The sequence below is a fragment of the Lolium perenne genome, chromosome 4, assembly GCF_019359855.2.
Source record: "Lolium perenne isolate Kyuss_39 chromosome 4, Kyuss_2.0, whole genome shotgun sequence".
NCBI classification, from domain to species: domain Eukaryota; kingdom Viridiplantae; phylum Streptophyta; class Magnoliopsida; order Poales; family Poaceae; genus Lolium; species Lolium perenne.
In genome coordinates this window covers 128225041-128252358 of record NC_067247.2, presented here as the reverse complement: position 1 = coordinate 128252358, position 27318 = coordinate 128225041, and the positions used below count along the sequence as shown (strand labels likewise).

The following is a 27318-nucleotide window of genomic DNA, read 5'->3' as shown; positions in this document are numbered from 1 at the left end:
GTTTCCATAATTAAAGTATACACATAATATTATTCACTATATAAAGCGGCTTACCTTCTCTTCCTGCTCTCCGGCCATCTTTGCCGGTGCCCTCGCCGTTCGCATCGCCGGCTTTACCGCAACTTCCTTTTCCTTTGTCTTCGGGGCCGCGTCGCCGGCGTGGATTGGATGAGCTGTCCTGTCGACCGGTAGGCCGGGGTTCCGGACGCCGTGGCCGATCCCGTTCTGCCTGCCCCGGCCCGGCCTTCTCTCCTGCTGTTGCCGCAGTTGCCTCGCCGCCAGCTGGTCCTGCTGCTTTTGTTGGGTTTGATCAATCGCCTTCTGGAACTCCCACTTTGCCTCAGGCTGGTTCCTTGCCTGTTGTACATCCTCTCGGAGGTTCCTTGCCTGCTGTAGACCCTCTTGGTGGTGTAGCCCAGCGATCAAGCCGTCGGCGTCCGCGGTCGTCTTCCTCCTCTGCTTCTCCACCTCTACGCCGCCGTCATCTTTTGCAAGATAGTGCTCCTGCTTCTGCTCCTGCTGTTGGCCCTGACTCTTTTCTTCCGCCTGTACGTGCTCCTCTGCTATCTGGTGCCCCTGCTATTCCTGCGTTGCCTCCTGTTGTTGTACATCCCCCTTCTGTTGTGCCTGTTTCTACTGCCGATTCTTCCGTCCGTGTTGTTGGCAGTGGTGGATCTGCCGTCGATCAGCCTGTTGTTCCTATGGCTTCGCAGCGGATCGTTTCTTCCAGGGATGTTTCTACAGGGCGGCCTTTTGCCTCTCACTTAATGTCTGACGTACAATCTCGCAGGCGGGAGATACGTCTAGGCAAGCGTCCTCTTGAAGAGGCTCCTGCCGCCGTTGTCGCCGGTAACTTCCTGTTTTTCTTTTTCTCATGCCTTTAGTTTTCCCTGCCTCTGCAATATCATATATTATGTATTAGTGATGCAAACATACAGGTGCTTTGTAAGATGATTCAGCAAAGTAAACACATGCAGCTAATTTAATTGTGCACCCACTGCTGCTATAGTCCCAGCTAATTTCTTTTGCCTTTAGTTTTCCCTGCCTCTGCAATATCATATATTATGTATTAGTGATGCAAACATACAAGTGCTTTGTAAGATGATTCAACAAAGTAAACACATGCAGCTAATTTAATTGTGCACCCACTGCTGCTATAGTCCCAGCTAATTTCTTTTGCCTTTAGTTTTCCCATCCTCTGCAATATCATATGTTATGTATTGGTGATGCAAGCATGCAGCTGCTTTGCAAGATGATTCAGCAAAGTAAACACATGCAGCTAATTTAATTGTCCACTGCCTTCTGCTAGAGTCGCACCTAATTGATTTAATTATGCACCCACTGCTGCTATAATTGGTCTGTGCTTTTACGACTTTACGTTCTACACGTGCTCATTGTTCCTGCACTTCTTCTTATACAATTAGTTATTCTTTCCGTATGTACCTGACCATCGTTTCTTTTCATCTGCATTGTCCGTGCCTTCGACATCCTTTTTGTTGACATTATATTACTTTAGGTCTGCTGATCATGCTTGCACTGCTTTACAAAATTGATACTCCTGCCTGCGTTTACCACTATAGACAGTCGGCGTGTGCACTTCGTGAATTTGGCTTTCCAGTTATAAACACAACATCAAGCATTTTTATTTTCCTAAATGATACCATCATTTGCTTTTCTTGCATAATATAGAAATTCTCTTTTCTATTACATAGAAGTTCCTTTTTTACTATTATTACTACCTAAATTACAACTATCATTCAATCTTTTTACAGAAATGCTAGGGGGTCATAGAATCCAGCTTTTGCATGTTATTTACTTTTATTAGGTTCCTTTACATGCGATCTACTTCAAGCTGGTGCCTTCCATTTTCTTAGTCTTTCTTGGGTTATCTGTAATGTACCTATGTTTCTACATTATAGCATCTGCTTGCTGATTTTTTTTTGCTTTCTATCTATCCATTTTCAGTTCGAATGTAATGCAGTGCTCTTGCAGTTGTTACCTCTTAAATAACAACCCACTGTTAATATTTGAAAAGTATGCATCACATGGATTACAAGGATACTCCCTTGCTATCAATGAGGTTTAAGCAATTTTCATCGTGATGATGTACCCCTAAGTACAGGCAAATGTTTATTTAAGATGTATTAACTGTCCTGTTCTTTGAGATATTTTGGTTTCTTATTTACATGCTTTCCTTTGATAAATAGATATGCATTGTCTATTTTTGTAGGTACTATTCAGGCGCATCCGGGAGGGTCTTCGTTAACCTCTACTCCTTTTGTTAGTTCTTCAGCTGGGGTTTCCTTGACCCTTTATTGGCATCACTTTCTGGAGCAGGCTCTTCTATTCCTGGTTAATTTACTGTTCCTCTTAATTTTCATTCTTTTTAAATCTTTTGCATTTTTCCCATTTGTGTTCTTCTTTCCTTCTTTGTTTTGATTGTTTATTTTGTGTCTTTCCTAGCCGTTTACACAGACTCCTCAGACGATGACTTTGCTGCTGGAATGCTAAACCCACAAACCGATTCGCTCACTCTTGAAGCTGATTCGTTTTCTTCACGCCGTTGGACTCCTCTTACGGATGTTCACTCTCACGGTTTCCATGCTACTGGTGCATCTACTTCTTCACCATCTTCGGTTGGTCATCCTACCTGTAATGATGGCGATTTTGAGGCCGGGCCGTCTATGCTTACTGATAACATGCCTGCTGCGCCAGCATTGCCTTTGGATACAGGGTCTCGCAGATTATATCCAGGTATGGAATTTTAAGTTTGCCTTATTGTTTGTATTTGATCTACTGCAATTTCTATGCCATTGAACGCTTAATTGTGCCTTCTTTTTACAGTTCATGGTACTCCTTTTACACCTACACGTACAGCTACATCGAATCGTCGGATACGTCTGCTCATGCGCCGTCACCGTTCCTTCATCAGGGCTGGTTATCGCTTCAGTGGCCGTCTTCCAATGTCTGAGCAGTTTGTTACCGTGCTCAAGCGTTAGTTGCCTTCTTCATTACTGTTTCTTCTTCTTCTTCCGGACCCGTTGCTCTATTTTTGATAGCTTTGGTCTTCTGCTAGGTTCGTGGCCTCGCAGGTCATATTTCGGTGCTCCTCATCATGTGTGCAAGCGTTGTGGTGCTTGCTTCTGGTACCGAGAGCGGAATAAGAGTCTTAGTACATCAAAGGAGATTGTCTATACAGGTTGCTGTCGTGGTGGGAAAGTGTCCCTCCCAGTTTATCCAGATTGGCCTTCTCCTTTATCCGAGCTCCTTCGTTTTGATGGTGATGCTCAGTGTAATAAATTCATGCGACTTATTAGGGAATACAATTCTATGTTTGCCTTCACATCTCTCGGTGTCCATGTTGACCAGAGCGCTAATGTAGGCTCTGGTCCTTATGTTTTCAAGATATGTGGGGTTGTCTGTCATGAAATTGGTTCGTTGTTACCTCCAGGTGACAATCCGATTCCCAAGTTTGCTCAACTTTATATTTATGATACCCAGAATGAATTAGATCATAGAATGGGCATATTAGCTCCAGAAGATGATGATGATGCTGCCGATTTGTCTGCACCAGTGGAACAGCCCTCTTCTTCTTCACGGGGTTATCGGCGGCGTAGGGATTCACGCTCCGATCTTGACTCGGTTGCTGCTTCTGGCCGCTCGGTTCGCCCGCGCCACAGTCGAAGGGATGAACCAGATCGTTTTGTCGTTGATTCCTTGTGAGCAATGCTAAACAATCATAATAAGCTTGTGAAAACATTTCGTATGGCAGAGCAGAGGATGTTTTCTCCTAATGCTCCAGAGGTTGGTATTAGATTATTTGGTCATGAGGGCACCGAACATGGTAATCGCTATTCACTTCCTACTACACCAGAACTTGCTGCTCTGATTGTTGGCGACCTCGACACGGAGAGATGCAGATTTGATGTCATTGTTCAGAAGCATGCTGGTCCTTTACAGCGTGTCTCTCCCTTGAACCCTTCTCTTATGTCTCTTCAGTATCCACTTCTGTTCCCCTATGGTTCTATGGGATTTCATCTTTACATGACATAGATCGGTTTCAAAGGAGTCGGACCTCCCGCACCCCTCTCCTCCCGCACCCCTCCCAACCCTAAACGCACCCCGCCGCAGCCGCCGCCGCCGGTAGCGCCACCGGGCAAAGGCCGCGGGGCGTGGCGGCGGCGGCGGCCTCTCCTTGTTGTCGCGCTGGGACGGCGACCGGGATCTCTCGACGCTCGCTGCGGCCGGACGGAATTGGTGATGGGCGGCGGCGGCGGCCAGGTCTCTGCGCGACGGCTAGATCACCGCAGCCCCTTGCCTTCCGCCGGATCACCGCAGCACGCCGGAGGGGCTGGCAGCGGGCAGCGGCCAGGCCATGATCTGCGCCACTTTCCCCCCGCCTCTAGGCCGTGTGTGGAGGCGATCTCGGGTTTCTCTCGCGGCACGAGGTCGCCCGGGGCAGCAGCCTTGGGTACGACGGTGGAGGTGACCATCTTCTTCGTCGGAGAGGGTCGGCCTGCGGTTGGTGGTGGTGGATCTATCGATCTATCACCGCATTCCGGCGGCGTGATGGAGGAGCTTGGAAGCCGGCATCGGCGTCGCCGGTGGTGGGTTGGAGTGGCCAGCCCGGGATGGTCGCCAACGTGGGGGTCCGGCCTGAATAAAGGCGGCGGTCCTAGGGCCTCTCTTGCGTGAAGAGGAGGACCTACCGGAGGCCTGGACTCGTGATCTGGCCGGAGTGTTGAGTTCCGGAAGGCTCCGCCGATGAATGTAACAGTGCTTTTGCCTGGAGTTTGTTGGATCGGAGGTATTCGGTCGTGCGCACCCATGTTTTTATTCCGACCGATTGGTTCTGGAGGGAGCGGCGCGAAGCTCTTTTCCTTTGATTGACATCAAGTGACTATGGATCCATGATGAAAGTCGGAAGAAGAGAATTTCATGAAGGTCAGAGGGGAGGACTAGCTAAGGGAGGTTCAAGTCTTTGCGATGTTGAGGGACTTGCTTGGTGTTTCGGGCTTCACACACACAGCGGTATGAAAGTGGGGGCGACAACACAGGTGAAGTGCAGAGTTCTACCTTTCAGGGTAAAAACCCAAGGTCTGGCCTTAATTGGTTGTGCCTGGCAATGTCCTTGGTGGAGGCATTTGTTTTGAGAGCGGGGACTAGTCTGTAATTCAGGTGTTGTCTTGGCGGTGGATGTATTGCTGTTGTTAGACCCGATATACTGTAGCGGGACTTTTTTTCTTAGTTTTCTTTTCTTGTTTTTGGCTGTGTGCATCCGTAGTGCCATTAGGGTGGTGCGTTGTTGCAGAGGCTGGGTGTAATTGGTATCTTCTTGATATTAATATATTCCCTTTATCGAAAAATGGGATTTCATCTTGGTATCAGGTATCAACATGTTGATGGTGTCCCTCCTTCAGGTCGCCAGAATGTTTCTATGCTTGAATATTACTGCTATAGGTTTCACTACCGGATGGGAGAACCGAATCCTTTTACATGTTGTGGCCGATCCTCTCATCAGATTGAGGTTGATTCTTTTTCATGTGTGGAGTCATGCAGACTTAGTTATCACTTTTGGAATCAGGATAAGCTTCGGTCGGAGACATATCAGGGGATAACTGATGCACTTGGCGAGGGCAATTCAATTGGTAAGAACGTTGGTGTTGAGTACCTTCTGCATTCTAGCTTCACCGGGAGTCCACGTTACATGATACAGAATTACCATGATGGAATGGCCATTTGCCGAGTTTTTGGAGCACCTGATCTATTTATAACATTTACATGTAATCCGAAGTGGGATGAAATTTCTGTTGCCCTTCTAATGGAACCAGGACAGACACATCCTGACAGACCAGATATAGTTACTCGGGTCTTCAAGATGAAAATTAATCAGTTTACTAGCAACGTCAGAAAGGGGAAAGCATTTGGTCCTGTGAATGCATGTACGTTCCTTTCTTTTATTTCAGCTGCCTTGCATTTGTTACGATTTTTTCTTTTGTTTTACTCAAACGGTTTCCTCTTTCCATCAATAGATTTATATGTCGTCGAGTTTCAGAAGAGGGGCCTCCCTCATATACATGCACTCGTGTGGTTAAAGGTTGATACAGAAGATCCTACACCGGGTATGATCAACTCTTACATATCTGCTGAAATACCAGATTGTTCTGTTGACCCACTTGGCTACGCACTTGTGGAAGAGTTCATGGTCCATGGTCCTTGCGGGGAATATAATCCGAAAGCTCCGTGCATGAAGGATGGAGCATGTTCTAAACGTTATCCAAAAGATTTCAATGAAGAGACAACCATTGATGGTTTTGGTTTTCCGGTATACCGTCGCCGTTTGAATGACCGTTATGTTACCAAGAATGGAATCCGTTTGGATAATAGGTGGATAGTTCCACACAATATGGCCTTGCTAAAAAGATTTCAGGCTCACATCAATGTAGAGTGGTGTAATAAGACAAATCTTATGAAGTATTTGTTTAAGTATCTTGCTAAAGGTCATGACATGGCCCGCGCACGACTCCATTCTATGTATCAAAATCCAAGTGGTGAATCGGCAGGAATTAATGAAATTAATGACTATGCGAGCTGCAGGTATGCATTTTCGCAATTCACTTTGGTTCCTCTTTGTATGCCTACTTATTTAGCATGATCTGTTGACAAAGATTTATTTCTGCTTTAGGTATCTTTCATCATGTGAGTCTTGCTGGCGCACATTTGCATATGATATACATGTCTGTGAGCCTTCTATTGAAAGATTGACAGTGCATCTTCCAAACATGAATCGTGTGATATATCATGAGAATGATAGTCTCGCTAATATTGTCCAAGACCCTAACAGGTAAAAAATAAAGGTTATTGGATTGTTACATGTCCTCTATATCATAGGTTTGTTTACATCGCCGTTTACTTTAATAGGTACAAGACTATGCTTACCGAATGGTTTGTTGCTAACCAACGCTATCCGGAGGCTCGAGCTCTTACATATTTGCAATTTCCATCTAAGTGGATATGGAATGGACAGTCTAAGAGATGGAAGAAAAGAATACGTGAGTTCAAGTTTGGTCCTCCGATTGGTCGCATATATAATGTGCATCCTACTACCAATGAGCTCTTCTTTCTGCGCATATTGCTCACTGTCGTAGCCGGAGCTACAAGCTTTGAAGATCTTCGGACCTACCGAGGGACTTTATATACTTCTTTTAAGGGAGCTTGCCAAGCCCGTGGGCTGGTTGGCGACGACAATGAATGGTTCCATCTGTTTGATGAGGCTGTTCAGTGGGCATCTTCTTTTCAGCTTAGGCATTTGTTCATGACAGTTTTGCTGTTTTGTTGTGTGTCCAACGGACAAAGATTACTTGACAAATATTAGCGCTCTATGGCAGATGATTTGGCTTTGCAGATTGCTTCTTCTGTACAGGATAGAGCTGAGGCTATACCCACCGAATATCTTTATGCCCGCCTGTTGCAAGAACTTTCTATTATGTTTGGCAAAAATGGTTACTCTTTACAATCCTTTAACATATCGACAGATTCTATTTTAAGTGGAAGATCTCTTGGAAATAGATTGCTTTTAGAGGAGATGCAGTATGACAGATATGCCCTCACAGACCAGGCTGCTTCTCTCTGTAGTAAACTGAACCAAGAACAAATTGGTATTTATGAGCAGATTATGGCAGCTGTAACTGCTACTACAGGAAAAGTTTTCTTTGTATCAGGTCATGGTGGAACTGGCAAGACATTTTTGTGGTCTGCTATTATCACAGCTTTGCGGGCAGATGATCACATTGTTCTAGCTGTTGCGTCTTCCGGAGTAGCTTCACTTCTGCTGCCAGGAGGAAGGACAGCTCATTCAAGATTTAGAATCCCAGTTGAAATTGACGAACGGACTATGTGTAACATACCACGTGGAACAAATGTAGCACAATTAGTACATAAGGCCAGTCTAATATTGTGGGATGAAGCTCCAATGACGCATAGGCGTTGCTTTGAAGCAGTTGATAGAAGCATGAGAGATGTTATGTCCGTCAATGACACTTCACGTAGTCAGCTTCCTTTTGGTGGCAAGACTGTTGTCTTAGGAGGTGATTTCAGGCAAGTACTGCCGGTTGTTGAAGGAGGTAGTCGATTTGAAGTTCTTGATTCTTCCCTCATCAGGTCACCTTTGTGGCAGCATGTTACAGTTCTTACACTACGGAGGAATATGAGATTGTCTAACCCTGCCCTTTCAGCAGCTGAACTGGCAGATTTGGAGTCATTTGCACAGTGGGTACTAAGCGTGGGCAACGGGACAGTACCTATGGTTGCACGTGACGAAGAAGCCATTCCTTCATGGATTTCTTTGCCACCAGATATAACGCTCCTACCAGAGTCTGATTACCAGTCAGCTATAGTGCATGCAATATATGACTCTTTCCATCAAAGGCATTCTGAACCATCTTACCTAGCACATCGTGCGATTGTTTGTCCAACTAATAAAGTTGCTGATTCTATAAATGACGTTATCTTCTCAATGGTTCCAGGTGCTGAGACAGTGTTTGAAAGCTGTGACACCATCTCTAAATCAATGGATAATATCGCAGATGTGGACTTATTATATTCCCCAGAATTTCTACACAACATAGATCCTAGCAATTTTCCGCGCCATAGAATTGCATTGAAGGTTGGCGTTCCAATAATGTTACTACGTAATATCAACCAATCCATTGGACTTTGCAATGGCACCCGTTTGATGGTTACTAGGCTTGGTGAATGGGTCCTCGAAGCTAAAATTATGACCGGGAGCAATGTAGGTGACTGTGTTTGTATCCCTAGAATTGTTTTAAACGCACCGTCCACCAAATGGCCTTTCATATTGCAGCGCCGGCAATACCCGGTGAGGGTATGTTATGCAATGACTATCAATAAGAGCCAGGGGCAAACACTTGATAAGGTTGGAGTTTACCTGCCAAAGCCTGTATTTTCTCATGGCCAGTTTTATGTAGCTATATCAAGGGTGACATCAAAAAACGGACTAAAGATTTTGGCACTCGACGAGAACGGGGAACCGACTACTCAGACAAGAAATATAGTGTATCACGAAGTGCTTGCCAATCTTTAGTGGGAGAAGGTCTCTACAGGTATCTGTGTATATGTTTACCTCTGCTACATATGCATTTCAGCTTTCTTTAAATTTGAATCTTACTATCGGCGTTCATCTGTTTTCCAGGTCCTGTGAGACAAATTATTTACAATGCATTTTAGCCTCCAGATCTTAGAGATATAAGCTTGCGGAACCTATCATCCTGCTTTTATCTGCCATGCCGATCAAGTTGTGATGAATGGCCATCCTGCTTTCTTTGTACCTGCTATATTTACCCATGTGTTCTTCTTCTTCTTCATGCTTTTAGTTTGTTTTAGACTTTGTTTTGTCACCAGAACCTTTAATGCAATACTGGTACTATGTTTATTATGTGCAGTGTGGTGCCCAAGTTTCACCTATGCAACAAAGTGTCATCGGCCATTCTATATTCACCAACTGATAGTCTATAAAAATGAGATTGCAGCGTCTATTTATTTTGTCGGAATTCACTCATCTAATACAAAGGTTGTTAATTTAATTATCCAACACATATAACCGATTTTTTTGTATAATTTGACGACGACTCTTAAGGAAATAAAAACACTACGTTATTTTGAAGAAAAGGAATGTACCAATCTGGGACGAAACCGATTGTCTCAAGTGTACTTCTTGCTGATAGTAGACTCCGATTCTCTCGCCGATCCCGCTCTGGCTTATCCGATGTAATAGAGATAGAACTTCTTCACTATTATACAAAAAATTACGACAATAGTTAACTGTGCATCAACATAAACTTACAGCTCTCTAAACTTCCAAGATAAATCCACGGGGCCACACTTTCAAACAACTGTTAAGTACCAGATCAGTATAAGGACATAAAAAACAATACTGCCAATCAAAAAGGATGACCAGATGATGATTTGTCAATTCCTTATCCATATATTTGTCAAATCTTGCCTTTCACTATGGTTTTCATTTCGTTTTTTCCCATTAAATTTTATAACAACAGCTCAACTTTCTTTGCTTATTTTCCCACCTACCCTGTTAATACATCAGGAAATCTAAACTATAAATCAAGTACACTGTCAGCTGCTGCTCTTACAACTGCTTAATTAGATCAACTTCTGCAGGTTAGAAAAGAAAAAAAAGGTGCAGTTTGGACATTATCAACCCAATTGTACCTGCTGTTTCATATTTACTTACTGTGCCGTTTCTTCTTTCCATTGTTTTTTTTTAACTGTTAATCTAGGTTTTTCTTTCCCCCTTATCCCTAAGCTTTACCATTGTATTGTTTCTTTGATTTTATTTTGTTCCCTTGCTTACTTTCAGATCCTTGCTGTTTAATTTCCCTAAGCTTTAGTATTAAAATTTCCCTTTCGTTTTGTTCTGTTCCCTCACCTACTGTCCAATTTTTACTGTTTGATCTATTTATGGTTAGTTTCGCTTATTTTTTCATTAAGATTTTCCCACTGCCATGGACCCTACTCTTCATTCATTATGCTCATGGGCATGTGATTTTTCTGTACATTTTTAATGCATACTAATCTCTACTGATCATTCCATGTTACAGAAGGTTTGCATAGGTGACAATGCAGGAAACATCGGTTAGAGATATCAAACCTCGAGGACTTCCGAGGCGTGCCGTTGTACGCATCGCACGGTCATGGGAGAATCGGAACAGAGATCAGCACCTCTATGAAATTGGTTACATGTTCGTTGATCATTTGGTACTTTCTTCACACCAGCATTCGTTATGTTCTTTTTCTAGTTCCTGTGCATGGGACATATGTAATCAGTGAACCGTTAAGATTTAGTTATTTACCGATTTCAACATACCTTTGAATTATTATACTACTTGCAAGATTGTCATGTACAACTATACAAGCATATTTAAATACCTTTTTGTACCTCATCTGGTCTCCTCAGCACTTCCCTTTGACGTTTTTACTTTTCAACTTATTACTCTGTCAATGCCCACATGAACACTTATTCTATCCATTCATTTATTGTCACCTACACAAAAAAATGCATGCTGTCAGATGCGTTTTCACATTTTATTTTTTAGGTCTGTTTTTTCAACAGTATCCTTTTGTCAACTAGCGTTAATCAAAAACAGCATATTCTACTAAAAAAAATATTTTCCCTATCGAATATACACTTAGACTGCACTGATTTTGCAGGGCATCACCATAGAAGGTTCTCTGCTCGAAGAACGTATGGATCAATTCAGAGAAACTAAAAGAAGGCAAAGTATACAAACTGGAATCTTTTATGATTGTTGGTCCTCGACCCAACTATAGGGCAACAGATCACTGCTATAGGTTCCGACTTTCACAAAATACAAAGATAAATGAAATGCTTCCTGAGCCTGAAAATTTTCCTCTGTATGCATATGATGCAAAATCCTTTGATGATGTCCGGCCACGTGTGGACAAACCGGATATCCTATCAGGTTACTTTTTACAAACAAACCAGGTATTGCATGTTATGCTACATTCCCATGCTTACATTGTTTTTTCTTTTATTACCAACCTTCAGATGTTGTTGGAGTGGTGACGATGGTTTCAGACCTCATTCCATCAAAGTCAGGAGATCAATCAAGAAGACACATTTACATAAAAAATGAAAGGTATAGAGTACACTTCAGGTCACTTTACTTTAGGCATGTATAAAAATCACACGCTCTGACATCTTTTACTCTCGCTAAGTGATGAGCTTGCCATCGTCACCTTGTGGGGAGAACAAGCCGAGAAGTTTGATGCAGAGGGCATTCAACAGATTTCTCTGCAGGAAAATGTGTTCATGCTGTTCGTGGGAATGAATGTTTCTCTCTTCAAAGGTACATCATTCTTAGAAATTTCCTAACACGCTTTTACCAATTCAATACTTTACTTTTCGTTTACAGCTATAGTTTTTTAGTTCTATTATCAACATTAAAAATACAGCATGTTTTCCCGTAGGTATGCTAGGCTTTAAAGGTACTTCACTAACGCGCTGGCATGTCAACATACCTATCCCTGAAGTGGAAATCCTTCGCGATAGGTAACTTGCACTATACCTTAGACTCCTTAAACTTATTAACGAATATATAGATATGATGTGCGCAAAACATTTTCTACAGTCTTGGAAGTAAACGATACATAATAGACTGGGAAGACTATGTGGCTGGAAAAAAAGAAGCAGCTGAAACAACACTTTACAATTTATGCAAGCAAGACACCGCTACTATCGTGGTAAGCCTTTACCTGTACTTATGTTGTACAAATCAACCAAACATTATACCAGCAATCTACTAATGCATACATGTACCCAAACTAACTAACATTAAACTTTGCAGGGTAACAGGTATAAGCTAAACATAACGGTCACCAGCCTCGACGATCCAATCAACTGGTGGTTCCATTCTTGCAAATCATGCTGGAGGAAAATGATTCAGTCCGGAGTTTCTCGCAAATGCCCTTCCTGTCACACCCCACACGAGCGCTACAGGTATAGTTATGGGCAGACAAACAACAAGTATCACCTAAATAGTTGCATCTTTTGTATGCGCACTCTAAGAAACGATACAACGATACAGGTATAGACTGAAGGTCAGCGCAGTCGATGTGGAGCCAAACGCTCAAGGCTTACCTATCAGCGGCCGTCTCACATTCTTTGGCAACTGCGCCGATGTTCTAACGGGCAAGGAAGCAGATCTTCTTGCACCACTTACTAAAGGTCGTCCTAATTATGTCCCTCCTGCTATTACTGCCGTGGTTGGCAAGAAGTGCACAATCACTGCGGAGGTAGACCAAGAAACCTATGATGCTAATCCTGGAATAGTGTTCCTTACCGTCTCGAAGGCCCAGCTAATCGCTGACTCAGTGCAAGATTGGAACCTTCTGTCCATACTAGCCCTGCAATAGCTGATAAGGCGACTACACTAGCTGACGAGCACCCAGAAGGCAGCTCCTCACAGGCAACACCTCCAAAAGACATTCTTGAATCAACTGATGTTGAAGAAGATGAGGTAGTTAGTGGACTATCCTGTATAATCAAATAATCCAACATAATCTAATATATATATTTTCCTACCAGGACATAGACAAGGAAAACAAAGAAAAGAAGAGGAAGGGTACCGACAATAGAAAGGGGCCTGCAAAGGCACTGTTCAAAGGAAAAAAGTAAACCTCACCTCTTCAGGTAAAAGCAAAATCTAGAAAAGCGTTACACATTTCACCTGTTACCGCATCCATTCACTCATTCTGTGCCTTATATTGATTACAGGCAGAAGACAAGGACAAGCACGCCATCAGGGCGACCAATCAAACAAACAAAGCACTCACCTCCTACCTTTGCCTCTTATGTTTGTGTTATCTGATATTATTCCGAGTGAGCACCACTGCAATCTCTTAGAGTTGCATACCTAAGACTATATATGCCTAAGTTTATTTTTCGGACCTCCGGCACTACTATCTATGTATAATTATCCAGTATGTAAACCTTTGTTCGCTATCATGTACTTTCAGACTTAATGAGGTAGAAGTTTAGTAACTATGTTATCGTTTCATGTTCTGTTGTCATTGCTTCTTACTGCTGGCTTGCACACACAGCAACAACTCCATCAGGTGTCATTAGATGTGTCCACTACTGTATCATTAGGCTTCTCCACACCATGTTTTACACAATATCGATGGCATCAGGATGAGATGGGTCAGCTCTTTTGGCACTTCGCTTCCATCAGTGAGTCATTCAGTTACCTCTCCCCTAGAATGTATCAAATGGAAATTCATAGAGTGGACATGGCCGAGAAGAACTTGACAATTGATTGTGTCAGGATACTATTTAGGACGGATCCAGCACCATCGATGACAATAGTTTGTCATGACCATGTTTTTTACTCAGAAAAAACTATCTGAGATGATGCGAATTTTATGTGGAAATGAAGACATGCCTCAAAAGGCTACAGAATTATAACATTGGTTGAAACCTTAACAATACAGTTTCGTCGCATAGGCCAAATATTGCTTGAATCTGAGATGACCATGCTATCAAAGATATCACTGACAACTAGCTTTTGTTTCTCGCCAGTTTTGCTTATGATAATTAGGCTTGCTTTTTTGGTAGAAATCCTTTTATAGACGACGCGATGGTCATTGTTGATTTTCATAGATGTCATTAAGGATTTTCGGACTGCATAGAACTGATACTGTTTGCTTTTATTTGAAATTGGCCCTTCAGTGTAAACTAGCCTCTGTGTACAAATCATAATAGTATTGGAAGCCATTCCTCGGTTGCTACCGCTCTTTCCTTTACACATGTTTATGTCCTACCCTCATACCCTGTACTAACACTTTATGCCATTCATGACTACCCGGCTATCAGCTAAATAAATATAAATTTCTACCATTACTAAATGCTCAAGCTTTTTACATATTCTCATTACTTTAAGTTGCAGCAAGATCCACTACTAACATTTCAACTAAGAATAGAATGGGCACAATGAAGCACTTGCACGGCGTGAATAACAGATTTGTTGATTTAGTTTCAAACTGAACTGCATGAGTAATAAACCGGTTGCTTTAGTTTCAAACCGAACTGCAGATGCCCACCTTCTACGTTCATCTTTTTCGTTTAACTAATGAAATTTCCTCTTCTAATAATAGCTGCCAAGTTCTGTCTTGGTCAGAATTCACACCCAACACTCAACAAGAAGTTTCAGTAGGATAGTTTAGATGAAGATAGGCGGCAACGACTGAATTGATGATAAACGTTTACACTACAAACAAAAATTTACATTACCAGGGCATACCTCAAACAAGTGAGTGAACACTCGCAGGTATGCAAATGTGTGTGTATCCTACTGTTTTCTACTCATCTCAATATAATGTTTAAATCTTTTAGTTAGCTAAATACAAATTCAAACTACAATTTTAATTGCACCAAAAGGATATGAGTGAAATTCAATGGAAACCTCCTGGATTCATTCTTGCCTTCTCGGGGCCTCCGACAAGGTGATCCCCTCTCGCCATTTCTGTTTCTTTTTGTGGCTGACGGTTTATCCACCTTATTACAGCATCAAGTCTCAGTTGGGAATATTACCCCGGTCAGAATTTGTAGGCGCGCGCCTGGCATATCACATCTTCTTTTTGCGGATGATAGTCTCCTGTTCTTCAAGGCTACAGCAGATCAGGCAATGCACATAAAGGCAGTACTCGATACCTATGCGTCAAGCACGGGGCAGCTGATAAATCCTAGCAAATGCTCAATTATGTTTGGGCATGCCTGCCCTAACCCTTGCAGGGAAGAGCTAAAGGGGCTGTTGAATGTGGTACAGGAACATTTTGAATCAAAATATTTGGGATTGCCAACTCCTGATGGCCGCATGGCTAGTGGGAAATTCCAAAGCCTGCAGGCCAAGTTGGCAAAATGTTTAGTCGAGTGGGATGACAACCAAAAGTCCCAAGCAGCAAAGGAAGTACTGATCAAAGCCATCGCCCAAGCCATTCCTGTCTATGTCATGAGTGTGTTCAAGCTACCCCTGGGCCTCTGTGATGAACTGACCGCAATGATAAGAAGATACTGGTGGGGCGCTGAGAACGGTAAGAGGAAGACACATTGGGTGGCATGGGACACCATGCTTCGGCCTAAAGAGTGCGGGGGCATTGGTTTCCGTGATGTGCGCCTGTTTAACCAGGCCCTATTAGCTAGGCAAGCATGGAGACTGATCCAATATCCTGAGACTCTATGTGCACAACTGCTGAAGGCTAAATATTTTCCAAATGGATCGTTGATTGATACTGTGTTCACTGGTAATGGATCGTCATCTTGGCACGCCATTGAATATGGCCTAGAGCTACTTAAGCAAGGAGTGATCTGGAGAGTGGGCAACGGTGTGAGCATTCGAGCCTGGAGGGATCCCTGGATTCCAAGGGACTGTAATCACCGGCCACAAACATCACAGGGTCGTTGTCGTTATCGGTGGGTCTCCGACTTCCTTCTCCCAGATGGTTCCTGGAATACACAGCGGCTGCACCTTTACTTTCAGCAAGAGGACATCGATGCAATTCGGAAGATCAAACCATCTGTGCGTAACGAGCAGGATTTCATTGCTTGGTTCCCCGAGAAGAGCGGTCAATTTACTGTTCGCAGTGCCTATCGCCTTGGCTTAACCAAGAGCATGCAGACCCAGACCCAGTCCTATGGTTCAACTAGCCTGCGACCCAATGGAGAACGTCCAAGCTGGAAGGTGATATGGAGCTGTCAGGTACCACCAAAAGTGAAAATTCTAACCTGGAAGATTTGCAGAAATGCCATTTCGACACAGGTCAATCTGTCTAGAAGAGGTATGGGTACTTCTAGGACATGTACACTCTGTGGCGTTGAGGATGAGGACTCCTTCCACGTGTTTATGCGTTGCGCTCATGCTATAAGCCTCTGGAAGGCTATGTCGAAAGTTTGGTCCCTGCCCCGTGTTGAGCTGATCAGAAATACTGGTAAGGAATGGCTCCTGCAGTTGCTCGTCTCCATCCCGGAGACACAACGAGCGCCCACCCTCATGACTATATGGCGTATCTGGCATGCCCACAATGAGATGACGCACGAGAAACCCTGTCCCTCGATTGAGGGGTCGCGTAGGTTTCTGATCAGCTACCTCAATTCGCTTATGATGATCAAGCAATTTCCGAATGCAGATGTGGTGAAAGGGAAAATGGTGGTGGATCCGGACCAGGGGTTTAAGCAAGCTACTGAAGGTAGGGCCAACCATCCAAGCCAAAAGAAGAGATGGATCCTACCCAAGCCAGGCAAGATGAAGCTGAATGTGGATGGGGCCTATACGATGATCAGTGCAGGCGCAGGTGTGATCTTGCGTGATTCAGCCGGCGAGGTTATCTTCTCAGCGTGTCGAGCTTTAGAGGACTGCAGAGATGCTATTGAGGCCGAGCTCCTTGCCATCGAGGAGGGCTTACGTCTGGCATTGCTTTGGACACAGATGGAAGTTACGCTGGAGACGGACTGTGCGGAAGCCCTGGAGTTTATTCAACAATCGACACCCAACACATCTATCTACGCTTCCCGAATCACAGTCATCCGTGAGCTTTTAGGGGAACGAGAAACGAAAGTAGTGAAGATCAGCCGGGATGTGAATGGCGTGAGCCATGAACTGGCTAGATTAGCTAGGGTACATGGTCGCACTGGGTTTTGGCTCAGAAGCTTCCCCGAGGAAGTGGCTGTAGCCATCTCCAACGACCGTAGCTCCTGCTCGGATTGATGTATTTCTCATCCCCACCGCAAAAAAAAAAAAAAAAGGATATGAGTACATACCCTCACAGCAAAATAGACAATTTCAGTAATATAATACTATATTAAACCTCAACAGCTTCGTGTTTTCTCAGAGTTTTGACTTAATCTATACCTAATAATAAAGGAGCTAACGTTTCCTTTCGTCCACCAACAATGCATTTTCGTCCGGTCTTCCCACGCTGAAGTTTATGTTTTTCCTACGTTTTGTTTCCTGCCATACGAGCAGCAGAGTCCCGGTAGAACTATACGATCCTGCAGTAGAGTACAGCTCGAACCCGATCGATCGATCAAGCCTGTACTTTAAAATTTAAATAACTTTTGTTGCCTCCAAGGAATCCCGTCCCGCCCCGGCCCAACTAATTATAGGTTTGTTCGTCGCGTTAGAATCCGCTTCAGATCCGATCTGCCATGTACGATTGCGTGTCGTACGTCAACCGAGTCCATCTAGGGGTCTCGATCCCTCCAATAAAATCCGAACGGCCGCTCGCCTAAGCCGCACGCAGCTACGGACGCACGCGTAAAGCCTACTCTCGCCGGCGATCGGTAGGTTTGTTCATTGTTTTGTATCAATCAAGCACTACACCGCAAGTTCCAACCAACCATCAAACCGCATCGGGCGACCGCTGTGGTGGGAGGCATGATCGAAGCTTCACCCTTGCGTACGTCGTCCACACACCGGAAAGATCGACCCATCGCCGACGGAGGACCTAAAACAACACGTAGAGCCAAGCAACATGGCTCGAGGGCTTCAGGTGGGGCACGGTGCGCGAGGGTGGACATTGGCCGCCGGACGGTCGGAGCACCACGCGAGGCGGCGGGTTGAGGTAGGCTGCAGGACGATGCATGATTTAGGATTTTCGTGGTGAAGGGTGGAGCTCGAGGTTGTCGTTGAGCACGCACGACCGAAAGGTGGCGGAGAGGCCCTGGACGGAGGGGCGGCTACGTGCGAGCTTGGATGGAGATGAGAGCGTCCGTTGCGGCTTAGGTAGGAGAGATCATCCAGGTCGTGGTCATATGTGCTAGCCGAAGGAGGAGAGTGGAGCGGCAGGCTTGGGGAGGAAAGAGAGAGGCAGGGCGGAGCAGTTCAGCTGCGTACCGGGCTGAACAGAGCGATACCGCGGGGTAGACGCTGCTGGCCGTGATTCCGCAATGACGAAGTTGTGGGCGAACGAGAACTAGGCATGTTTGAGTGCGTGCATGCTGCTGGTCTGGGATGCGTCCGGCGGCGTGGAGCTGCTGGAGTACGTGCAATCGAGGTTTGCTGCTTTATGTGTTTGGGAAAAAAATATTGGTCAAAAATGGCTAGCTGACATTGTTTGTGTGTTCAAAATCTAGCTCATGTTTAATTTGATTTAAAATTTCTAGCTTTTAATTTATGTCAATTTGTAATGTGCAAATTGTAGCAAAGCTATATGATTTTTGTTGCATTGGTCACCAACTATTGCCTCTTCAGCGACTAACTCACCCACCTCGATTGCAGTCCTACAACATCAAGGTGTATCCCACCACGTCCCTCGACTACTTAGCGGACTTTGTTGTCGTCTAACTCAAAGAGCGCCATCGCCAACGGTCATCGTCTTGCCCGCTCGATGGACTTTTCGGCGTCTTTGTTGACGGGTCATTCGTTAACCGTTACTTCACTTCCAAACTGTTGCAGTAAGGGTCTCGGTCGATCTTAGATGTGACTAGAAAGCACAGAGTATTCAACGACGAAACAACGTTAGACCATAAACTTCACAATCACAAGGGCAACATGGATTACATTTAGTTCTCCATCCAATGAGAATGGAGGAGGCTGCCTCTTATAGTGGTTGCTTTCCGTAGCAACGCACGGACAATTTTACTAGTTTTCTACCTATGTCATTAGCTAACATGTGTGTTTATTTGCATCTGTCATGTTCTGTGTGTACCTGTGGGGATGTCTTGCTTTTACTCTGTGTTTCATCTTTACCTGGTTAGTCATTCGTGGCTTCTTTTGGGGTCACTCTAATATTTTCATGTTACTGTGCCTCTGCTCATCTGTGGGTCCAGAGCAGATACAGCAGAGCGGTGCGGTGGTGGACCCTGATCTCTTTGAGGTCTCCTCCTTTCTTCCTCATTCAACATAGTACTTTTCCACTTCTATTATTCTCCATCTGCCTCTCTTTTCTTTCTTATTTCTTTCCGCCGCGGGAGCTCCTTTCTTCTTTGAAGCTTCCATTTATCTGTGATGGTTCGTCGATTGGGCCGTCGATCCGTTCGCCCGCATGACGCTGCCCGTCCTTCTGTTCTTGTTAGTGGAGGAGCGGTTCGTGCGGGGCGTTGGCTGCTGGTGGGTGTCGCGGTGGTGGGGCGGTTGTTCGTGGCCGACCCCGTGCTGCGCTTCCAACACAGGGCGGCCGTGTTCGTGCGCGCCGGCGCCCGCCGCGGCCTGGGTGTGCCGAAACTGCTGGTGCGTCTGGGATTCCGATGGCGCCGGCCGCCGTCGCAGGTTGTTCTTCTTCTGGTATTAGTCTTTAATGTTGATTCTACCTTCGTATTTTTCTCCGTTGATTTCTGTGTTGTTCCTCTGTTGATTCCTGTGTTATTTATGCATATTTTTTTGGAATATGTAGATCATGTGACGCCGGATTCGTCTGCGTCCTCTTCTGCTCGCGCGCCGCCATTGAGAAATTAGAATGGGAAAGCGTCCTCTTTTATCAGATGGTGCATTCTCTGTTCGCTGCACCTTAGTTTTCGTTTCGCCAAATCTTAGTTTCGTTATTAATATATCTTTTCACCAAGGGATTCTTCCGCGAGGGTGCCCATGCCTTTTCACCAAGGGATTCTTCCGCGAGGGCGTCGGATAGCATGCCGCGAGGGTGTCTTCTCCTCTGATGTTTCGTACTCTGCCCTCGGGGCCTGCTCCATTGCCGTCTGCTTCCTTCCCTGCTAGGCTGCCTTCAGTTCGGCCTACCTCTTCGCCTGGTGTGCTGTAGATTCTGCCCTTCAGGCAGTACTGATGCTGGATGTGCCGTTTATGTTCGGCCCGTCTGTTCTTCTCTGACAGGCTACCCGACGCCGTCTGGTCTGTGCATATCCTTTTTTCTCATGTTGTTCTTTTCTACTGTGCGGTATGCTATCCGGTTTGCTTACTTCTCTGAATTTTGTGCTGCAGTGCTTCCTTCGCCCTTTGTCGATGCTACAGCTGCGTTTTCAAATCCCCGTAAAAGAATGATCATTCATACTTTTCAGAGAAAAAGAGCTAGAGGTTTGTGATGTTTTCGTGCTTGTTAACATGTTATCCACATATATTTACTTTAAGTTTATGGTCAACCTATCTTACAAACAGAGGTAGGTAAATACTGAAGTGTATTATCGTATACCCAGCAGGTACTTCAGTATTGGTGCTTCGCTGTACTGCTAATTGCTAAGCCTGTTCTGTTTTTACTACTATTTTGTGAAGTAATGTCTATGGATTTCGTGGCACGCATATTTAGGTGTCTCACTTGGTTCACTTTCGAACGCTCCCTAATGCTAATCATTGTTCATGTAGCTGCTGCCGTTGTTAGGTCTCGGTTCATTGTTTTTTACCGTTTTGCAATTGCTATTTAGTTCATCAGTTTTTTTAAACCACGCCATGTTGTACACCATACGCTGCGACATGTTGGAGACCATTTTTGAATGTCGTTCACCAGCCTAGCATAGCGGTAGTCACCATTGCTTATGGTTCAACGATACTGTAGAAGTAACAGCATGTGTTTGGCCTAGGTTTACAACTACCGGTGCTTACTGCTAAACCATAGCATAGGAGCAGCCAGCAGTACCGATTTGAATAAATTTCTTTGTCACAGCCAGCCGTACAGATTCGAAGAAGTTTCTTTTTTCCCAAGATCTCTGTTCCATAAAAAATCCCTTTGTATTCTTTTTTCAGTTACTGAGAAAATTCTGATGTTCTCTTGCATACTGAGATATTATTAAACCTGCAGCTTTCTGCTGCAGCGAGCTGGCTCAGATTATTTAAGCACAATGTATTCTTAGAAAGTTGTATTTGCTTAAAAATGCTTCGGACAAAAAATTGCATCGCAGACATCCGTTGTTTTGGGATTTCATGGATTTCTAATCGCTGTTTCCATTTCTTGCAGTTCCTCTCCATGGACCGCCTTTTTCTGAAAAGCGTATTGCTTGCTTAAAGGTTAGGCCTTACGTTCCAGGTGTATTTTCTCTTTTTGCCTTCCTTTTTTCGTTGCTGCTCTTACTAATTGTTTTTTTCTTATTCTTTTACAGCCCTCTCACCTGGGTGCTCCTACTATGGTGCTCCTGCGTACAAGTGTGAGAAGTGTGGTGCCTTATTCTGGTATCTTGAGCGATGTAAAAGATCTTATGTCACGCCTGCCAGTCTTCTCTGGTTGTTGCCTTCGTGGGAAAGTGTCATTGCCTCGATTTAACGATTGGCCTTCTCCTCTGAAGGAGTTGTTTTCTCTCAGTTGTGGCCATGCTTCTACTCACTTCTACCGCCTTATTAGGCATTATAATTCCTTGTTTGCTTTTAAATCGATTGGCGTTAATGTTGATAGAACTGTTAATTCTGGAGGTGCTCCGTATATTTTCAAGATGTGTGGTTATGCTTATCATCGGATTGGATCACTTTTGCCAAGTGGCACCAATCCGCCAAAATTTGCACAGCTCTACATGGTTGACTCTGCCGATGAACTGCAGCAGAGGCTCGACCTATTTGGGCAGGAGGATGCTGCTAAGGGCGGATGTAGCGAATCAGCTGATCCACTTATCGTCAGAGAACTTACTGATATGCTTAATCACCATAATCATCTTGTTGAGCAGTTCAGGTTTGCTCGCCGGAGATTACAGCCCTCTGTGTCTCCAAATGTTGTCATCAGGTCTTTTGGTGATGAAGGTGGATCACATGTGGCCCGTTTTTCTGGACCAACGGCCTGTGAGATCGCTGCTCTAATTGTGGGTGATTTGACGCCTGAGGTTAATCGCTTCGACGTTGTTGTCGAGACTAACTCGCATGAGCTCAAGTGTGTGTCTTCTTTAAATCCTTCTCTTATGGCTCTGCAATATCCACTTCTTTTTCCACATACGGACAAGGGATTTTATTTGGGAATTAAATATGGCAACCGATCTTCTTCGTCTGGTCGTACGGCGTACTGCCATGTGTATGCAGCTTCTTCTTCTTCTGCTACGGCAGATGTGCCTTCTACTTCTTCTCAGGATGAGGTGTTTATGATGGAGTATTATTCCTATTATTTCCATTATTGGCAGAATGAACCTAATCCATACACATGTTGTGGCTGTCTGAGCCAGCAAATTATTGTAACTGCTTACTCGTGTTTCGAGGCCAGCGGATGACTTATCATTTCTTGAATCAGAAAGCTCTTCGTTCTGAAACATATCAGGGCATTACGGATTCCATGGGTGAAGGTAGTTCTACTGGTAAAAAATTGGGTGTTGAGTACATACTCCATTCAAGTTTTACTGGTGGTCCTCGGTATATGGTTCAAAATTACCATGATGGCTTGGCCATCTCGCGTGTGCATGGTGCTCCAGATCTCTTCATTACTTTTAGGTGTAAACCAAAGTGGCAAGAAATTAGTGATGCTTTTTGTTTGGAGCCTGGCCAGTCCCCGTCAGATCGTCGAGATATTATTACAAGAGTTTTCCATATGAAATATAATGAATTCCTCGCTGATGTCAAAAGTGGAGCTTTATTCAGTCCTATCAAAGCATGTGAAAGCCTTCTTAAGCTCTTTCTATTCTCTTTTCTTCTTGGGCCGAATTTACTTGCTGTGTGTTCTATGGGCTTTCTGATTGTATTTGGGCCTTCATTTTGTGCTATCTCCTCTCATATTTATTTGTTCTTAGGTTTCTTTGCTCTGTTCTTCTTTGCGGATCTTTATGTCGTGAAGTTTAAGAAAAAGGGGTTTGCCACATACCCATACTACTCTTATCTGGCTAAAAAGAAATACTACAGAACCTTCCTCTGCATTGATTGATGGCTTTATTTCTGCTGAACTTCCTGATCCTCAGAAGGACCCCTTAGGTTATGCTCTTGTGGACGAGTTTATGGTGCATGGTCCCTGTGACGACCTCAACAAAAGTTGCCCTTGCATGAAAGAAGGGATTTGCTCAAAACGTTTCCCTAAAGCTTATAATGATGAAACTCTGGTGGATGGTAAAGGTTTTCCAGTGATAACAAGTAAAGATTGCATATGTACCTTGTTTTGGTTTGCAAGATTTGAGGTTGTTGCACAAGGCCATGTTTTTCTTTAGGATCCTTTAGTGCTAATCTGCATGCATCTGCCTTCTTCTTTGCCTAGAGGACACACATGCTAAAATTCAAGAAAGCTATATGACAGATGGCAGTCACATCAACAGCATGATTAGAGTACAATATTGATGTGCAAAAAAGGTACTGATACAGAGGTAGTTACTATGTTCATTTTTACGCCTATTTGTCTCTCTTCGAAAATTCTGTACTGTTGATGTGTAAGTAGATGGTTTGTGGAATTTTCTAGCCAAACTTGGATTTGCCAGCAAATTTTTATTTGACCTTTTGATCTTATTTTACTGAAATATTGTTTATTTGATAAGACAATGCACTTCCTATTACTGTTAGTACTGAAAAATTCTTAGGTGCCATGTTAGCGTCCTAGGGATTCATACAATGATGACATAATCATTTTTTATTTCATCACATCCCAAGATGCTCATTTATGTACTGAACTTGTTGTTTATGTTTCCTTGGTATCAGATAGCATCTCTTAGATAGAAAAGTTGACTTACTTTTTCAGCTAAGACCAAAGAACTCTTGTGCTATGTGGTGTCACCAAACGGTGTCAATCGTATTGTAGATTGTTTCTTCGTATCACAATCAAAAGCTATTAAACAACGGCTATAATACATGCTTTTAGCACCTCATCTTGAGGCTTAGTGAGGTATAGGCCTCCTGAAGCTTTATAGATGTCAAATATTCATCTATGGGTCTTTAGAGATGCTTATATAAGGCACTTTCCTTCCTTACTCTTGTGTATCCACGCTTCCAAGAGTTAAGCCAATTTTTAGGTTAATAAATGTGTGGAAGTACAGAATAACTGTGCATCCCGATTTGATTGCCAATATATACAGTGACATAAGTGCTGATAGATGTGCACGAGATATGCACATTATATGTAACTTTAGGTAATTTCCAGTCTTGGGTATATGCAATTTCTTTGATCTGAAAAGTGTGGCCACGTGCCCACGTATGCCCATTCTCACTAACAAAATGCTCTTAGAAATTATGGTACTGAAAAAAATGGTTTCCTGTATTAATTTACGCCATGCCGTGCTTTCCTTTGGTCGCATCTTGGCTTCTTTATGTCTCATGGAAACTGTTGGAGCATGGTCCGTTGTTCATTGCAAAGCTGGATATATATGTATGTGTGTTGTCAATATTTTCTGCTTAATGCTTTAGCAGGTGTATGGTGGGTACTGAGTACTGACCAATACCCCCTCTGGGATATGTAGGCTTGAGTTTGTCCCAAAATTTGGTAATATGAACTCGTGGGTGTTGAAAATCGCAAAATAATCTGTGATCTTCCTTTCCAGCTTATGGTTTTGTTTGGTTCCTCTTAAAATCAGTTCATATGACTAACATGAAAAATGAACCTAGATTTATTCAGTGTTAGTGGATTACCCATATTTATTCTAGGCTGACAGTTGTGTTATTCTCTTGCAAAGAAACAATATCTTATGAGGTGCGCTACCCTTTGATAAATTCATCAATCTATGTCCATGTCTCATTCTGAGGTGATATAAGTTTGTTAGAAAGCCAATTTTCATATGTCATAGGGTTTGATCACACGTCAATGCCGTATAACACACCTCAATGCCGTATAGTACACCTCAATCTTGCATCAAAATAGATACTATTGTTCTATACTAGCCTGAAATCGTCTTTTGTTTATCAGTATAACAATCTATGCTATTGCCCAAGTTCTGTATATGTAATGGTTTTTCTGCATTGCCCTGTGGAACTACCAATTTATAACCCATTATAGTATGATGATCAATGTGCAGTACCAGTTATTGTTACCAGACTTAACGTTTGTGTATTTCTAATGCATGATTATTTACTATGTTCTTAGGATCAGCCTTTTATGCACATGATTTCAATGCACACTATATCAGATTTCTCTATCAACCAGCTTGACGATAATTATTTAAGCAACAAAATATTAATTACATTTATCAATCCAAATATGGTCTTAAACTATTACCTCCATCGTATTAGGCTGTCGGCGCGGCGTGCCGTCGCGCCCTTTTGTGCTAGTTTAATAACGAGGCAATAGAGGAATACCGAGCCATTGACCCTTCAGCGAAGAACAGCGGCAAAGATGCACGAACGCTTCGTGCAGGCGACTCCACACTGGCCTTTACGCTAAGGCATATTCTGAAGAAAAAAGAACCATCTTGCCCTTTCTCCATTCGCCCTCTCTGCTCCGCTGCATCAACTCCCAACACAGGCGACACAAAGATTACAGCCGGCTGCTTCTCCGATTCATCTCCGCCGGCTCACGCGGCGCCGAATCCAACAGGGAGCGGCCCGAATTTGAAGACCACGCTGGCCTACCTTCTTCCGCCACAGCCGGCTGCTTCTTCGATTCATCTCCGCCGGCTCACGCGCCGCCGAATCCAACAGGGAGCGGCCCAAATTTGAGGAACACGCTGGCCTCTACCTTATTCCGCCTACCCCAACCAGTCACGACTTTGCTACTACAAGAATTCATCCAAGGAAGAAGAAAGAGGAAGCTGACAGAGAGTCGATCCACTTTTTTTTTTCACTGACTTAGGACATAATCCACTCACACTCACTGAATGAATGACTACTTTCTCTAACAGATTCCCTATTTGAGAGAACCCAGCCCATTAGCAACGACCTGTTGCAGTCTAAGTGGGCCTAACCAAAAAGGCTTATGTGCCCCTTCTAAAAAGATATACACGTTTTTTTTTTCTCTCAACTGAATATACACGTTACTAACCATCACCGATGGTGAATATTACTTTCCCACCCTTGGTGATATCGCCGCGCACATCGAAAGACACATACACATTCGCGTATGCGCAAAACTACTGAAACCAACACAATATTTCCTCTATTTTCACCAACCTCAACCATCAACCTCACAATACACTGTACTAAGCATCCACTTCAGCCAACTGATAAGCATAGATATCCTCCAGCTGAGACTCTTTCAATGGACACCCAACTTCGGTGCAACACAATGCACCGTTAACCAAACAGTTCACCTGAAAATAAAAGATCTTCCCTGCAACCTAAACACACCCAGAGTGATCGAACACATCACAAATCCGTTTGCACTGGTAGATGAGCATCAATCTGAACCAGACGATGGCATCTCAACCATAGGAAATACCATAGCCATCTACAAGTGTTCAGCATGGTGCGACACCCACCAAAGGATACCAGCCTCACTCAGCATCAAAGCACTAACAGCACATCTAACGGATCTACCAGAAATTTCCACTGACGCCGTACACGATTGCCCATTGCTTGAAGTTTCGGTGACAGTCAAGCAAGAAGCCCCCTAGCATGCAACAAAAAAAAGATCATCTTCCCAAAAACGCTACCACAGGAGTTCTACCCTTCCATGTAAAAGCTTAGCAATGTAATCCATGTATATACTCTCATGTACCTTCCTTTATCGTACTTGCTCCTATATGCAACCTCGCCTTGCATAGGAACCTTATGTAAACACATAAAATCTCTATAATATAAATAAATCCACCATAAACAGCGGTTTCTTCTTCCTCATGTTAATTTACCGTTTCTCTCCCATAACACCATTAACCGTAGACAGTACGGGCGCGGCGTGCGCCGCGCCACCCACTTCCTAGTCCTGTTAATATCTCAAAGTTTTTGCCCTCATATTAAAATTTCACTTACAAAATGAGACGCACGTAAAGTAAAGTATTGCATATGAATACGA

At 43.8% G+C, this 27318-nt stretch overlaps 2 protein-coding genes and 3 long non-coding RNA genes across 8 annotated transcripts; 4 read left to right on the top strand and 1 right to left on the bottom strand.

The window, feature by feature from the left end:
* Window positions 1-51: 51 nt before the first annotated feature.
* LOC139830527 (uncharacterized) lies at window positions 52-26393 on the bottom strand. Of its 2 annotated transcripts, XR_011742796.1 has the most exons (5): window positions 25668-26393; window positions 10963-11077; window positions 10685-10835; window positions 999-1047; window positions 52-896 (listed from the first exon to the last, which is right to left on the bottom strand). It is a non-coding gene; the product is annotated as an uncharacterized lncRNA (long non-coding RNA). The 2 variants fall into 2 exon arrangements; XR_011742797.1 differs by lacking the exon at window positions 999-1047 and having other exon boundaries at window positions 25668-26391.
* Window positions 2256-8532, top strand: LOC139830778 (uncharacterized). Its single transcript, XM_071819606.1, has 8 exons — window positions 2256-2352; window positions 2464-2754; window positions 2845-3663; window positions 3778-4032; window positions 5585-5942; window positions 6033-6325; window positions 7406-8427; window positions 8526-8532. Exons 2-8 carry the CDS (start codon window positions 2581-2583, stop codon window positions 8530-8532), a joined length of 2928 nt encoding a protein of 975 aa, XP_071675707.1. The 5' UTR covers window positions 2256-2352; window positions 2464-2580.
* LOC139830002 (uncharacterized) lies at window positions 11071-12291 on the top strand. 2 transcript variants are annotated; one of them, XR_011742799.1, is made up of 4 exons: window positions 11071-11516; window positions 11603-11693; window positions 11773-11903; window positions 12025-12291. It is a non-coding gene; the product is annotated as an uncharacterized lncRNA (long non-coding RNA). The 2 variants fall into 2 exon arrangements; XR_011742798.1 differs by having other exon boundaries at window positions 11071-11693.
* Window positions 12407-13600, top strand: LOC127293865 (uncharacterized). 2 transcript variants are annotated; one of them, XR_007846188.2, is made up of 4 exons: window positions 12407-12553; window positions 12642-13073; window positions 13142-13246; window positions 13331-13600. It is a non-coding gene; the product is annotated as an uncharacterized lncRNA (long non-coding RNA). The 2 variants fall into 2 exon arrangements; XR_011742800.1 differs by having other exon boundaries at window positions 13142-13600.
* Window positions 20217-22678, top strand: LOC127347179 (uncharacterized). Its single transcript, XM_051373394.2, has 4 exons — window positions 20217-20393; window positions 20484-20576; window positions 21451-21500; window positions 21593-22678. The coding sequence occupies exons 2-4, from the start codon at window positions 20540-20542 to the stop codon at window positions 22676-22678; spliced, it is 1173 nt and encodes a 390-aa protein (XP_051229354.1). The 5' UTR covers window positions 20217-20393; window positions 20484-20539.
* Window positions 26394-27318: the final 925 nt, after the last annotated feature.